At 45.2% G+C, this 16,896-nt stretch overlaps 1 protein-coding gene across 3 annotated transcripts in view; it reads left to right on the plus strand.

Moving 5' to 3' along the window:
• UPF2 (UPF2 regulator of nonsense mediated mRNA decay) overlaps window positions 1-16,896 on the plus strand; it is a 201,823-nt gene that overhangs the window by 64,015 nt on the left and 120,912 nt on the right. For all 3 annotated transcript variants that reach the window (XM_029616810.1, XM_029616809.1, XM_029616811.1), the window contains exons 10-12: window positions 1,815-1,923; window positions 3,369-3,482; window positions 8,494-8,610. In XM_029616810.1, coding sequence (XP_029472670.1) covers window positions 1,815-1,923; window positions 3,369-3,482; window positions 8,494-8,610 — 340 coding nt within the window. The remainder of the gene's footprint in view (window positions 1-1,814; window positions 1,924-3,368; window positions 3,483-8,493; window positions 8,611-16,896) is intronic.

Consider the following 16,896-nt stretch of genomic DNA (forward strand, 5'->3'; position numbering starts at 1 on the left):
ATGTTTGGGTAGTTGCCAGATACTTGTAACCCCGATTGGCCACTTTTGGAAACAGGATGCTGAGCTTGATGGACCCATGTTCTTTACCCATTATGGCAACTTTTTATGTTTTTATGGGATAGAATAGGTTTTATGTGGTCAGATTCTTTTGCTTTTCCTAGGTTTCTTGCTACTTTGAAATGTAGTAGCTGGAGGCATTTTGAATAACATAAGGAGATGTTGGTGAATAAAGAATTGCAGTGGTCTATTCTGTTGGAAATGAGTGCGTGACTGCTGTAGCCAGATTGTGTTTATTTAAGTAGGTTCGTAGTTTGCGGATCTGATGCAGGTGCTTCCATACTGAGGTTTTAAGCAGGTAGAACCCCCTAAGCTTCGTACGGACTCCTTAGGATGTAACAGCGTGTCTAACAGGTAGGGTGATAACCTCAGCGGCTAATCCAAAGAGGTTCCGATCTAGAGAGGTTCAGTTTGAGCCATTGTGCCAGCGACATAAGACAATTAGTGAAGTTTGAAATGGAGGGTGATTGGGCGGCTCTGAGTTTGACGCACATTTGTGAGGAATCTCCACTGCTGAATGTCATCTGCACTCCATGTTGAAGGCCTGAATGAGGTTGCATAGCGGACAGATGTAGATCTTTATAAAAAAAAAAAAAAAAAAAGATTTGGGGAGAGGATCGAGCTTTGGGGGACTCCACATGTGAGAACTCAGGGTTTTCAGGGTTTATTGGGTTCTGTTAGAGGATTTGAATCAGTTTAGAGACTTATTGATCCCTTACTTGTCTTACATTGGTAACAGTTTGTATAATGATAGCTCCTCTTATTCACCTACACGCACCTCTACTCTGCAGCTCCTCATTACTTCTCCTCTCTTCCTGCCCTACATCCCTCCTCGTGCAAGTTGCTCTGTCTGTGCCCTTCTTTTCTATCACCAGTTCCCGACTCTGTGGTTTCCCCCTGGCTGCACTATGTGCCTGGAATAGACTTCCTGAGCCGGTGCGTTATGCTCCCTTTCCAGTCTGAAATTCCATCTTTTTTATGCTGCTTTTAAATAATACGGTACACCCTGATTACCCCCCAGCCTTATTAATTTTTAACCATTTTCATAATAAAAGAAATGTGGGTGGAGCAGACTCCCCGACCATGCAGCACTCTGCAGTGCACCCATCCTGCTGCAGGCCTCTGGGTTTGACCCCATGCCTGCTGCTGCGTCCCTAACAGAACTCGCTCTGCTCCAGCCTTGCTGCTGCTTTTGGCTCTGCCCTGTTATACCCAACTGGAAACTTATTTCTAGTGATTTGTATGGAAGGCCTTCTCTCCTTTCCAGAAGTGTCTACGTTAGATGGTACGTATGTTGTATTTTATTTCTGTTTTGCTTTTTCAGGCACTTCAGAGTGGATTGCATTCAGGTTCTGTTGGTATTCCCCTGTCCCCAGAGGGTTTATAATCTGTACCCAGGGCAACGGAGGGTGAAGTGACTTGCCCAAGATCATAAGTAGTAGCAGCAGGGTTTGAACTCTGATTTCCAGGCTCATAGCCCAGTGCTCTAACCCCCAAGCTCCTCCTCTCCACTCCACATAAAATAGAGAAGGCCATGGATTTGCCCCATCACCACTTGTTTCTGAGGGCACAGGATAGTGGAGCATGCTGTACACAGCCAGAGCAGATGCATTATTTAAATGTTGCAGTCTCGAGCAGATAAATAAGATCTGTTACTGAACGGAATATTTACATATGACACCTTACCATGAACAGCTGATCAAGTATATATAACTGTGTGATAAATGGTGTAATGTGAGGTTTTTCTTATATTCCAGGTTGGACTTGCTACCGTTTTATGCAAGGTTAGTTGCAACATTGCACCCCTGTATGTCTGATGTAGCCGAGGACCTTTGTTCCATGCTGAAAGGAGACTTCAGGTTTCATGTAAGTATAACTGTGCAATACGCAGTATATCTGGAGTGTTAGGAACTTCAGGTGATGCACGCGATTGACTAAGAATTGTGAGATGAATATTCAGAGGGCCTGTGAGTGCTTAAGTTATCTGGGTAATGCCTCACGCATAATTTTACCTAAATATTCAGCAGGAAATGCATGCTTGATCAGCTGCTGAATATGCCCAGATAGTCAGGCACACAACTTTAGCAAGCTTTAGGACACCTATTTGTCCTACCAGACTTGTGTCCTAAGTTTTTTTTGCCATACAGCACTCGTGTGTGTGCTCACTGGCTAAACTTTAGCCTCATCACCAGTGCCACCTCCTTTTTATCCAACTTAATTTTATGTGCACAAAATGTATCCGTTCAGTGAGGGGGAAATATTCAAAGCTGGGCTTTTGTCCAGCTAACTCCAAAAGTTAGCCGGACAAGGCCTCTGAATATTGACCTCCAAGTGTTGATATCACTATAAAAACTGGTGCCAAGAGTGTCCTGAACCATCTCCACAGTGAATCTGGTCCCAAATGGGCTCGCTTACACACGAACCAGGAGCGGGTCGTGCTTTGTGATGTGATTTGATGACACTAGTCCATTGTAGTAGAGGACGAGAACAATAGTGGATCTGCTGTCCAATGTTCTGATGTGGACTGACTGGGTCGTTACAAGGGTATCCAGTGCAGTACAGAGCATCACATGGCTTTTCTCAGGAGCTTGTATTTTAATGTCCCCAGTGAATGCTGCAATCTTGTGATATGAAGTAAGAACAAAACTTTAGATGAAAGTTACATTTCATTAAAAAAAAAAAAAAAAAAAAATCTGTGCACAGTGCACTAAGGGCCTGATTGAAATGGAACTTAAGATTAGGGATTTATTTGCTGGAGGAATAAGCAAATCTGATGGGCTGATTTGAGAATTTTTGTTTTATATGAAGCCTGAGCATATAGTTTCACCTCAACCCTACAAACACTTTTTTTTTTTTTTAATTTACCCTTGAGGCCCTTTACAACCTAAAGCCCAGAAAGATGTACATTCATTCACCTAGGAGGAAAGTGGGGACACACTGAATATGTATGTTGTTTTTTGGGACTGGGGGAGGGGGTTAATGGAGCCCAGCAATTTCCTCCTGCTCCTTTGGGCTTGCACCTCAGTCAGAACCAGGGCCGGGATCTGGCACCATGAGCCTTCATTCATAAGCGCCCGGGGAATTTTCCCCCCGTTTTAGCCCAGTCAGTGCAGCGATGGTCCTTGTCCTGGGTCCGTGCATCGTGGACCCTTCTCCCAGGGGCTGCGAGTGCTGAGCTGACCCAGGAATCAAACCTAGGTTCTCTGCATGGCAGGGGGTAGCCTTTTCTTACACAAATATTTCTAAGTGGACTCGTAATTGTATGATAATAATAAAGTAATTTAAGTTAATATTCTCTTTATTCTGTGTAGGTGAGAAAGAAGGATCAGATCAATATTGAAACCAAGAACAAGACTGTACGATTTATTGGAGAGCTTACCAAGTTTAAAATGTTTTCCAAAAATGACACTCTTCACTGTTTAAAGGTTAGTGTCCGACTCCTGCGGGGCACATTCAGTTTCTAAGTGACTCGGACGGTGGGGAGATAGCCCCAAATCTCCATGGCAGCCCAGGTGTTTGATGTTATTCTCCGATATCGAACACCTTAATGGCAGGGGAAGGGAGCCCGGTTATTTGCAGTGCCTTTAGCTGCTGCTGAGTTTTCACATCCAGCCGGGGAGCAGTGTTACCTGAGAGGCATTTATGGGAAATTCCATCTGCTTCTGGGGTAATGGTGGAGTTCAGTAGCTTTAAGAATCAAAGCAGTCTGTGGTAATTGTAATGAGAACCAAAGATGTTTGTGTGGTATCGCAGCACCTTTTAAAATGGAGTTTGTACCATCCCAAAGCAAAAGCTTGTAATACCTGTGAGTGGGTGCTACATCTTGGAATATATTTTTTCATACATTTAAGAAAAGTCCAAGCTGGCTGATTGTAAATTTTAGATTTGTACCACATACTGGAAGCAGTGCTGGCTCCTCTGGTCTTTGCAGCAGCGTCACACTCTGGCCCTTGGAGAGAGGCCATCAAAGTGCTGAAAAGCAGATGACTTGCAACCTTGGTGGTGGCTCATTTGCAGAGTATCATAGCACAATTTTAGATGGACTGACATCTGGTACAAAAGTCTCATATCAATAAGGCAGTGTTCAAGACATGTCCCCATTGCTCTTTCAAAATGACTGTCAGATCAGACATGCCAAGTTGTGCTGCCTGTGTTTGTATGCTTCCAAGGGCCAAAAGGTCAAGGATCTATGCCTTGAAGAGTTTCTGAGCTCTCCTCAGGCCTCTACCTCAGCAGTTAAGGTAAAATCATTTGTTGACCAGATACTGTCACTTAAATCTGAAAGGGTACAGTCCTCTCGTGATCGGTGCTCAGCACAGTGCTGAAATGTGCACGTTCCATGCAGACAGGTGCTTCCTCTATGCAGAGACAGAATCCCTCTTCGGTGCTGCCCATAAGCAAAATGACCGTACCATCTTCTACACAGATGCTTTCTCAACATGGAGACATTTTAGGTGCAGGAGGTTCCCGATACTCATCCTGGTTCCTAAATCAGACCGTTCTTCCACTCTCCTCCCAGCAGCTGACCACAGCCCATGGATAGAAGGAGAAAATTCATTCTCTCCTGCTAATTTTCTTTCTTTGAGTCCACAAGACCAGTCCAGATGAGTGACGTTTTCTCCCCTACCAGTGGATGGAGACAGAGAAGAAAAACTGTTGTACTATTGGTATTTGTTACTGTGCCACTTACAGTCTCTCAGTAAAATTGTAAATAAGCTAAAAAAAAAAAACAAACAACCCCCTTCCTATTCATACCCAAATCAGTTCAAATAAGTGGGTTTTGCATCCCTACCAGCAGATGGAGGCAGAGAATAAAAGCTTTTCAGGCATTGCTGCATAACCGAGAGTGCCACCCTCAGTATTTCTCTGGCTCCAGCAGATGGTAGAGATGCAAACCTGCAGTCTGAGAGAGAATGGGAAAAAATGTTTTTAGAAGTGAGCTCTCTGAGGGGTTAGGCATTTTCGTGAGCCATCCCTCAGGTGGAGCCAGGCAAGCAGGGGTGGGGGTTGGTGATCCCTGGATGTCTCAGCCTGCGTATTCCAGAAGGTCCGAAAAACAGGACTCCTGGCTTCCTGGTTCTCTTTGAGGCCTTCTGTACTACACTGGCCAGAACTGGGAAGTATTCTCCCCCCCCCCTTTTTTTTTTTTTTTTTTTTTAAAGGTTGCTTTTTCTTTTAAAAGAAAAAAAAGAGAAGCAGACTGGTCGGGTGGTTTTTGCGAGTTGCATAAGAGCCTTACTATCATCCACAAGTCACTCCACAACCATCACACTCACTGGCTAAATGACTCTTTAAAATACCACACATCCAACAGACCTGTCAGAGCAGCTTACAGAGGATCCCGCCACACACCATCTCCCAAACTCTTCCACTTCGCTGCTACCAAAGAACGGGCCTTTTCATTAGCAGGACCCAAGTTATGGAACTCCATGCCTCCAGATCTACGCCTGGAACACTGCACCCAAACCTTAAAAAAAAAACAAACTAAAAACCTGGCTGTTTTTAAACAAGCTTTCACATAGCCAATTCACTCCCTAAGTTATCCCTCCTGCTACCCGCCTGTATCCCTCTGCCTCAAGTACCTGATTCTCCCTCCCTCCCTTCCTAATTTTACATAAATTATTGTATATATCCACTGTATATTGCCTTAGTATAGAATCCATTGTATAAGCCATAGTTTAGAAACCACTGGATCCCCAGTGGTCACACTTCCGACTTCCCAGTTAGTCAAATTATGCTCTGTCTAGTTAACCATGACTCCTGTACCACTTTAATTTCTCTGTTTTCTTTCCCCTTCCAAGTAGTTACAAGGTTTTTCGGTTCCTTTGTTTGATGAGGGGGGCTCTAGTTCAGGGAAACTCCAACCCTAGTTTCTCTGGTCGCCCTGGTTAGGGTAAATTGGTGTTTTCACTCTCCTCGTCTTGGGTACAGGTCAATACTGAGGAGCTGCAGGTGGCTCCTCGTGCAGCAGTGCCTCAAAGTTTTCTTCTCTGCCTCCATCTGCTGGTAGGGATGCAAAACCCACTTGTCTGGACTGATCTGGGGTATTACAGGAACTACAATTAGCAGGTAAGAACCAATTTTCCTTTACTCTCGAGCAGGGGAAATAGAAACCATCGGTAGCTACCAGATATATACTTCACACCACTTCCAACAAGAAGATTTAAATGCCAACCAGATTGATTGTACATATATATTCTCTCATGATTAGTAGGCAAGAACCAATTTTCCCTTCCTGCTCATCCTCCAGACCAGTCTAGATGAGTGGGATGTACCCAAATTTCCCTAAACTGGGCAGGCAGCTGAAAGACCTGCTGGCAACACACTCTTCTCAAACACCATGGTGTCCAAAGCCCAAACACTCAGTCCATAGTGTTTGGAAAATGTATGCCACCAACGAACTCAAAATGATGAGCCAATGTATGAAATTCAGTTGTAACTTTAAGATATCTCAGGAGCTTTTCTTGGCTAAAAAGGCTTTGTGCATAAGCAGCACAAAGTTTGTCTAAAAGGGCTCATCGTACTCCGAATTCTCCACAGACAACCCCTCAACATCACCAGAGCTGTGACGTTGATCGCTCGTGCTCCCCCACCACGGGAGACAAATATGTGGAGGTCCGCATTTCCTTTCATGGGTTCCCCTGAACTGGGACGGAGCAAGCAATATGGCCGCTGTTCCCAGACTGCCTCAGTACCGCGGAACTGCTGCTTCTTATATGCAGACTTCCTACCCTCTGCGACAAGAAATGGCTCCTAAGCTACCCTCCCTGCTGCCCCCACAGGTTGCAACAAACCTAAGGCCAGCGATTTACTCTTGCGGTCTCCACACTCAGTGGAAGCAGCCATGTTTGCAGCGCTGCTCTTAGAATGAATGGCAAACTTGTGTGGTCACTTTATCTTCCTGTCAGCTGCTACAACAAGAGTGCATGGAGAGCCTGCACCGCGAGCCGAGCACCACAAAGCCTTCCCTGCTACTCTGACTCCAAGGCTGCCACCCCTTACTGTCCCCTCACTGCTGCCGATTGTGTGCTGTGGTTGGGGGGAGGGTTAAACTCTTAAAGGGACCAGTCTTACCAAAATAAGAACCCCACCAAAAAAAGAAAGCAACACTTTTCTCTTTCTTGGAATCTTCTGGAGAAGAGGAGAGGAAAGGGAATGAGGGAACCAGCATAGTGCAGAAGACCCACCAAGGGCCATAATCTCCCAGCAGGATGGTCCATTCCTACCCATACTGCACGAGGGGAATATGGATGTCAGTTTGTGATTTACCGCATGACGGGGAAAAGCCCCCGGAGGAAGATTCTGGCTTTGAAACACAGTTCTGCGTTGAGGAATTTGGGCTCAACATGGGAAGATGAATTGGATTTAAAATGCTGCAGGGCAGAATGTTTTCAGTGCTCATTAAGATAAGTCATGTGCTTTTATATTGGTCACATTGATTGTGGTGCACTTGTATATTAAAATCAGATTAGAAACCGGAACCTGTGATTATACCAAAAGCAAAGCACCTAAACTAGCAGGATGTCTGGGTATGAGGTCTATTGGTTTCTTTCAATAAATACATGAAGAGTTTTATTCATACACGATTTTGTTATCGATTGACTAGGAAAAGGATAAATATATGGCGGGGCAGAAGTTGCAAGAGGGAGTCTCTAGAGGGGAGAAGGAACCCTTCTGGTGAGGCATAAAGGTTAAGGGAGGGGATCAGGTCTGAGGACACCGTGCCATGGCGCACAGCTTGGGAAGTATTGGGCTCTTACCCTTCTGAAAGGGGCTGAAGACCCTTCAATATCCGAACCCAAGCTAAAAGAGAAGAGGATGACAACTAATTTCTGCCCTGCAGCATTTTAAATCCAATTCATCTTCCCATACTCAAAACGCTAAGCTTGCTCACATTTTATCATACTCCATTGTATATAGTAACTTATTGTATAAAATTATTTCTTTCGTTCTCCCCCCTCTTTTTTTCCTCCTCCCTGTTAAGGCAACCCTGTTTTAATGTAACTTTTATGCTCCTTCTAAATGACTCTTGTTGAATTGTTGGTTATAGTTCTGCTTAGTTCGATGTAAACAGAGTTGATTTGATCTGTATCAAGAAAGTCGGTATATAAAAGCCTTAAATAAATAAATAAATAATTTTCATAAGATCTATTAAAGGACAGAATAAATTTGCGAAAATAAATTGATCGTTTTGTTTCCATTTAGACCGTTTATTTTATGAGATTGGAGCAATTTTTTTTTCTGATATTATTAAATGGGGATTTGAGGGTGGTTGGTTTTTTTTTGGTTTTTTTTTCCCCAAGAAAATGTTTTGTTAATTTTGTGGGTTGTTTTTTTTTTGGCTTATTTGTACCTTGCCTAGGATGCTTTTGGTAAATGGGAGAGAGAAAACTTAAGTTTTTTTAAATTAAATAAATACAATTAACCTGTCCACAGATGCTTCTGTCGGATTTTTCGCATCATCACATTGAAATGGCATGTACTTTGCTGGAAACCTGTGGAAGATACCTTTTCAGATCTCCTGATTCTCACTTACGGACTAGCGTTCTGTTGGTAAGAGCATAATCAATTAATTCTTTTGCTTGTTCATATCGACATGGAATGCTCCCTGAGCAAGTATCCGGGCAACAGCAACATCTAATATGAGCTAAATTAAGGATAATGATTTGCATTTATTTAACATTCTCAAACAAAGCAGGATCCTGTGGTGGTATGTCTTGTGCCTAGACTACATTTGTAAGCTTCTACAGGACTGGGACAGTGGAAACAATGTTATTGCCTTATTACTGTTAAGTAAATTTAACACTCCGGCTGTTCTGAGTCTTTTAAATATTTTTGTGTTCTATTAACAGGTTTCCCTGCTGATAAGTATGGCTTGTGTGACTGCTGGTAACTGCTAGCTCATATCTGCTCATTTTATTAATGAAATCCTCCTTTTTTTTTTTTTTTCTTAATACTTATCTCATGCATAGACAGAATATACACTGCTTATGCTGTGCTCTTTTTGTAACCCATGAAATTACTACTACTGCTGGTTGGTCTTTGTCTTCGTCTTGTGGTTGGTCTTCGTCTTGTTGACAACAGTCCAGTGCTCTACAGCAACATAAGACGTTTGCAATCTGGTTAAGTCACACAAAATAGGAGGCTTCAGGAAATTATTTTGGGTCAGCAAACATGGCTAAAATCGCCAAGGATATGGTCAGGAAGAGCCGGCGTCTTCATATTTTATAATTAACTTCAGAAGGATTGTTTTTTTGTCGGGGTTTGAATATGAACAGAGAGGGAGCAAACAACCAACTCAGGGTTGTTCCAGGCATATAGTGCAGCAAGATGGAACTCAGAATCAGGAGAATAGTGACAGATAAAGGCAAAAATAAGAGCAACTGTCCTTTTTTAAATGGTAATTGGGGTGCTAGTGCCCCATAGAGGGCCTCATCCATGGAATTATTCAACAGTTCTGACTTGTCCTCATTCATTTTAAACCCTGACATGCTCCCAAAGTTTCGGATCTCCTGTACTAGTTCCTTTAGGGACGTCTCGGGTTCAGTAACTGTAAACAGTAAATCGTCTGCAAAGATAGATTTTGTATACAGATCCCCCACTTGGATACCATGAATGGTCTGGAGTCGCCTGACCTTTTCAGCTAAAGGTTCTAGAGATAGAGCAAACAAGAGAGGTGACAAGGGACTAGTCCCTCTCTTAACATCAAATGGATGGGCATAGGCTCCATTAATCTTGATACGGGCTTGGGGATGATCATACAATTTAGCCACCCAGGTCGTGAAATTAACACCCAGCCCAATTTTTGTGAGTACTTGGAAGCGGTATGGCCAATGAACTCTATCAAAAGCTTTTTCTGCGTCTACTGACAAAAGTGTTGTCAGGATGATGTTCTGCTGCACATGTTCTATTAATTCAACGACTCTTCGGACATTGTCTGATGCTAGTCTCTCTGGGATGAACCCTGATTTGGTCATGTGCTATTAAGGTTGGAGCTACCTGACCCAATCGTCTGGCTAAAATTTTAGCTAGAATCTTTAGGGCTATATTAATGAGCGATATCGGCCGATAAGAACCGCATAAAGTGTGGTCCCTTCCTGGTTTCGCCAGGATGGTGATCCCCGCAGTGTTAGCTTGTTGGGATATCCGTCCATTTTTCCTCAAATTATTAAACATATTTGTTGAAGGGGCTGCTAGCATCGACCCAAAGACTTTATAAAATTTCCCCGTTCTCCGGTCCTTCTCAGGCGGAGGATGGGTCGTGAACTACTCTATATGACAAGCACCCCGGACCTATGCAACTCCGACATGGCGTCTTCTCCACAAGAGGGCATTTGAGTGGCCCCTACTCTGACTCCCCCTGGCGCTAATATGGACCCAGCATGCCTTCTCCTGGTTGGAATTTATCCAGGGACTGCAAGCCTTCATTCAGGCGGGTGGAACCCCAGTCGGGAGCTCCTGACCCTCCCGGCCCTGCTCGGGTGCCTCGACATGCCTCACCTCACCAAGAATTTCCCTGACAGGGACCCAGACACCTCAGATGATGATGGGGGCTCACTGGAGGAAGGGGAAAACCCTCCAGGCCTGGAACCATACAGAACCATGCTTCACTTCTTCCACAGGGATGAATTGCCAGCCCTTACTTCCCAGACTCTGAGGACTCTGGGGATTCCAGGCACGGACCCTATGGCAGAACCAAAGAAGAACCTCATCTTGGTGTCCTTTCATAAGGCCTCATGCTATTTCCCAATGATGGAAGCCATCCAGGAACTGATTGACCTGGAGTGGGATGCCCCAGAGACAAACTTTTAAAGGAGGTCGGGCCTTGGAAACCTTGTACCCTCTGGAACCAGCGACCAACGAACACCTGTGTTTCCCGAAAGTGGATGCCATGGTCTGCGTCGTCTCGAAGTGAACAACCATTCCCATTGAGGGAGGGGCGGCATTGAAGGATACTCAAGATAGACGATTAGATTCATTCTTAAGCAAGCCTTTGTTGCAACAGCAATGACACTGCAGATCGCTTCCTGCTGCACGCTGGTGGCACGCTCCTGCCTTCTTCTCTCGAGGGAGGCAGATAATTCCAGAACGTATGCCAGAGAAGCAATTGAACCTGCTGCAGCCTTCCTGACAGACGCTGGCTCAGATCTGGTGCATACCTCAGCAAGAGGAGTAGCCTCGGTAGTGGCAGCCAGAAGACAGTTATGGTTGCGGAACTGGTCTGCAGATGCAACTTCTAAGGCGAATCTTACAAGAATGCCCTTTAAGGGATCTCTCCTGTTCGGAAGCGAATTAGAGAAATTAGCCAGCAAGTGGGGCGAATCTCCAGTGCCTCGGCTACCGGAAGACAGAGGAAAAAGATCCCAGCGTCCTTCTCCCAGAAGAACTAGGGGCAGAGGCTCCCAACACTTTCGACCCTACAGGAATTCGTCATTCCAGGTACCTCGCCCCTCTGGGAGGTCCCAGTTCTTTCAGAACTGACAAACCAAGAGGATCAGGTCCGGGGGCAGGCTCGAACCAAGATCCCCAATGAGAATGGGCCGACCCATCCACAGGAAGAGGAAATAGGGGGTTGACTTTCTCTCTTCTACCTATGATGGGTCCAAATCACGTCTGACAAATGGGTACTAAACATCATTCGAGAAGGTTACTCTGGAGTTTTGCAGCAGTCCTCTGGACAAATTTGATATCACCCTGCCACTCCCACATCAAGAGACTGGCAGTGGAATCCACTCTGACAAGACTACTCAGCCTGAAGGCTATAACTCCGGTATCTACACCCCAGCAAAATATTTATTTATTCGTTTTATATACCGTCAATCTGAAACAAACTTAACGGTGTACACAATTGCATAAAAACCTATATAATATTACAATAAAACAAATTTTGAAAATCAATATAAAACATGTTATTTGCTACATAATAAAATTAAATTCAAATAAAACACAAAAATTATAACTAATATGGTAAAATTATAGATTTAAACTTAAAATAAAACCAATAAATTAAAATAAAACATAATTAAAAAATATAAAACACACATAAGCCAGATGTTGGCTTTAAATGCAACAAAACAGCCAGAATAAGGAATTATTGCTCGCACGTTATTCAATCTATTTTATTGTTCCTGAGAAAGAGGTATCATTCCGACCCATCTTGGACTTCAAGAACGTCAACGGTTATCTGCAGATACTACACTTCCGCATAGAGACTCTCCTCTCCGTAATAATGGCAGTACAACTGGGAGACTTCCTAACCTCCCTGGACCTCTCCGAAGCCTACCTCCACATCCCAGTCCATCAAGACCACCAGTGTTTTCTACTCTTTGCGATACCGGGTCACCATTACCAGTTCCAAGTGCTACCCTTCGGCCTGGCAACCACCCCCAGAATATTGTCCAAAATTATGGTGGTCGTGGCGGCAACACTGAGGAAGGAAGGGATCTTAGTGCACCCTTACTTGGACGACTGGCTGATCAGGGAGAAGGCTTCGGAAGAGAGCCTGCAGGTGACCAGCAGAGTCAAGAACCTACTGCAGGAACTCGGTTGAGTCATGAACACTGTCCAGAGCAATCTGCAGCCCTCTCAGTCTCTAGTGTACCTGGGGGCCTGTTTCGACACCAAACAGAACAAGGTCTTCTTCCCTCCCTCGTGGAGGAGAAAGCTGATGGAGCAGTTACGACGATTGATGACCACTACACGCTCCAAGGTATGGGACTATCTTCAAGTCCTCTGGCTCATGGCATCAACCATGTGGACAAGGGCTCACATGCAACCACTTCAATGCTCCTTACTGTCATGCTGGAACCCACTGTCCCAAGACTACTCAATTTGCCTCCACTTACCAGCAGAGGTATGTTCTCAGCTCCAGTGGTAGCTACAGGAAGACCACCTAAGCAGAGGAGTAAGCCTATCTCCACCGAACTGGATTGTGCCCACCATAGACGCGAGCCTCCAAGGGTGGGGAGCCCACTGCCAGGAACTGACTGCCCAGGGATAATGGAACAAGGAAGAGGCAGGATGGAACATAAACCGCCTGGAAGCTCGAGGAGGCAGACTAGCATGCCTGCGATTCAGCCACAGGCTCCAAGGGCAAGTGATTCAAGTGATGTGGAACAACGCTACAACGGTTGCCTACATCAACTGCCAGGGAGGAGCCAGCAGGTGTCTCTGGAGATAGACCACCTCATGGCATGGGCGGAGGTAAACCTACAGGGGATCTTGGTCTCCCACATCACAGAGAAAGACAATATCTCAGCCTGGACCTGGGGGGAATGGGTGCTGTCGACCAAAGACTTCCAACTGATAGTAAATCGCTGGGGCCCCCCAGCCATGGACCTACTGGCCATACTTCAATGCCCAAGTCTCCAGGTTCTTCAGCCGCAGATGAGAGCCGCACTCCCAAGGAATCAGCGCCCTCGTCCAGACCTGGCCAGAGGACTTACAGTATGCCTTCTCCCCATGGCCTTTATTGGGCAAGGTCATCCGCAAGATAGAACACCACAGAGGACGCAGACATGCAAAGGCTCCTTGCAGAGAGCCCTCTGGCCTACCTCCACCAGGGACCTTCTCCATGAGGGCCCGATTTTTCATGAAGATCAGTCTCTATTCTCTCTTACGGTCTGGCCCTTGAGGACTCACCTGAAGAAGTGCGATTACTTGAAGGCCGTGATTGACACCCTGCTCCGCGCGCAGAAGTTCTCAACGGATCTGGAGAACATTTGAAGCCTGATGCGAGGACTGCTGGGTATCCCCTCGAACGGCCAAGATTCTGGAATTTCTACAGGATGGTATGAAGAAAGGGTTGTCACTCAACTCCCTCGAGGTTCAAGTAGCAGCCCTCTCCTGCTTCAGAGCCAAAATGAACAGAATCAGTGTATCAGCTCATCCGGACTTGGCCCGTTTCCTAAAAGGGGTTAAGCAACTTCGACCACCCCTAAAGTGGCCGGTTCCCCTATGGAACCTCAATCTGGTATTGGACTTTCTAGCGGGGGTTTCCTTCAGACCAATGCGCAGTCTGTCACTATGCCTCTTAACATTGAAGACAGTATTCATGGTGGCAATATATTCATCCCGTTGTATCTCCGAGCTACAGCCACTATCCTGTCGGGACTCGTTCCTTAGGTTCACTCCAGGAACGACACAGCTTCGCACCGTCCCCTCCTTCCTACCGAAAGTGGTCTCCAAGTTTCATTTGAACCAAGCCAACTCCCTACCAACTCCCGCCTTCTTCACCATCTAAATGTCGGCAGACTCCTGGTACGATACCTGGAACAATCTGAACCAGTGCACAAAACTGATCGCTTGTTTGTTCTCCACAGCGGGAAGAATAAAGGCGAAGTGGCCTTGCAAATGACCATAGCTCGCTGGATCAAGGAAGTATTCAAGGCAGGAAAGCCCTTACCCCTGCAGTTTAAGGCTCATTCTACTAGGGCCCAGGCAGTATCTTAGGCAGAAGCCAAACTGCTGTTGCCCACCAAGATCTGTCGAGCGGCGACATGGTCCTCCCTACACACCTTGTCCAGGTCCGAGAAGACGCAGCCTATGCAAGGGCAGTACTAAGTGGGCCACGGGCAGCCTCCTTCCCCGTCTGGGAGTTGCTTTTGTACATCCCACTGGTCCTGAGTCCATCTGTCTACACTAAGGAAAACAAAATTATCAGGTAAGCAATTTCTCCATTTGCAGCCTAGATCTGGATTTAAATTATTCACCTTTCCAAACCTGAGGTCAATGTCAGGTAAGCAGGCTGAAATTTGGGACTGGATTCTTGATTAAAACCATGGGAGGAGATTGGAGCCCCAAGGGATTGACTGTAGAGAGAGAGAAGAGACTAAGGCCCAGGACAAGAGACCTCAGGCACCCTGACTGATAATGGGATAGTGGTGGTGGAGGATCCACCAGAAGAAACACGGCTGGGGGGGGGGGGCGGTAATTTTCAAAATAATTCAATGGCTAAAACAGTTTTTTACAGAAAAAATTGCCTCTTACAAAATTTCCTGTGAATAAACAAATGTGTGGATGTCCTGTTCCCATGTAAGGGTAACTGGACTGAGCGGAGGGTTTACTGGGGGTGGATTTGGGAAGAGGTTTGGACTTGCATACTTCTGGATTTTCAAAAGTATGTTCATAAATTTGGTGAGATTTTCAAAGCAGAATTATGCATGTAAGTCTGCTTTGAAAATTGGAATAACTCACATGTTTGCTGCCAAATTTAGGCGGGGAGTCTTGAAAATTATCCCCTAAAAGTGCAACAGGAGAACCATAAAGAGAACCCCAAGATAGATCAAAGTCCTGAGATCCAAGTGACAAAGTATCAAGGAGTAGATGGGGACCAACTGTGTCAAAAGCAACAGATTTATTTATTTATTTAGCACTTTTATATACCGATATTCTGGTGAACAGAGTTACCAATCAAATAGTTTTACATTCAAAACAATAACCATGACAAGAGATTGTCTTACAATAAACAGGATGGTCGAACTTGGATACAATTAACTGGGATTAACAACATAAAATAAAATATTTGAGGAGCCTGATACAATCTGGAGTTAAGAACCGAGGTTAATAGAAGAGCAAGGTTTTGAGATTTGACTGCATTGAGATAAAATGGTTGAGCGTTCTCTTGAGGGGGTTACCAATGACAGAGATCACTGGTAGGAGTTCAATAATTTATTGAAGTTAGGAGAATGCTTGGTTGACCAACCAGGTCTTGAGTCTTTTTTTTAAAGGTGATTGGGCATTGTATTAGTCTGAGGTCTGATGGTAGAGAGTTCCAATGTTTAGGGCCGGCAGTGGAGAAAGCTCTTTTACTTAATGCTGTTTTAATCGGTGGGGCCTGTAGATTGTCTCTGTATGCTTGTCTCACCGGTCTGGCGGAGATGCGAGGTTGAAGTGGGATCATAAGCTCGAGGGGGGGTGATGTTATGTATTGCTTTGTGGATTGATGATCGAAAAGAATTCTGAATTTGATTGGGAGCCAGTGCAGGTTCTTTAGAATGGGTGTTATATGGTCTAAGATGCGTCTAAGGCCTTCACCTTTTGCCATGAAGAGGTTACCAGTGACTTTAACAAGGTCTGTCTGCAGCATGGAGGGTGGAAGCCAGATTTGAGGGGATCAAAAATGATTTGAGATGCAAAAAAGCTAAGGCAGTGGAGGTGAACAGCACAGCATATTTGCGTAGTTTGGATGTAAAAGGAAAGAGGGATCTGGGACAATATATAGGGCATGTAGGGTCCAGTGAGGGTTTTTTGAGTGGTGGAGTGATCGATCACAGGATATTTGAAGGCAGCAAGAACAGTTGCAATGGAAAGTGATAGATTGAGGAGAGAGATCTGAGGAGCTGTGTGGGAATGAGGTCAGAGGAACAAGTAGTGTAGATAAAGTTGTTTGACTTTTAAAGTAATTGAGCATCCAACAGTAGTTGACCAGCTCTTCTTGGATGCTCAAGATCCACTGGTTAATGTGTGTTCCCAGTACATACCCAGATTAGTCCAGACTCCTGGGTTTTGCCTCCCTTCTAGCAGATGGAGACAGAGAAAATTTCTCAGGCACTGCCTTATAACCTGGTGTGCCAACTGCAACTCCTCAGTATTTCTCTGTCTCCAGCAGATGGAGGTGGTGCAAAACCTGTGGTTCTGAACCCATGAAAAAGAGAGAGAAAGCTGGTTTTATCCTCCCAGGGGGTTATTAGGTCCTGGTGGGACCACCCCCCCTGGTAGAAGGTAAGGAGGAGCAGGGGTTGGGAACCCCACAAGTACTCTGCTGGGCACCAGGGGTGACAGCTGGTGATCCAGCTCCCTGCCTTCCAGCGAGGATCCTGAGCAGCCTCTGCCATCTTT

The sequence above is a fragment of the Rhinatrema bivittatum genome, chromosome 9 (assembly GCF_901001135.1).
Source record: "Rhinatrema bivittatum chromosome 9, aRhiBiv1.1, whole genome shotgun sequence".
Classification (NCBI taxonomy): Eukaryota; Metazoa; Chordata; class Amphibia; order Gymnophiona; family Rhinatrematidae; genus Rhinatrema; species Rhinatrema bivittatum.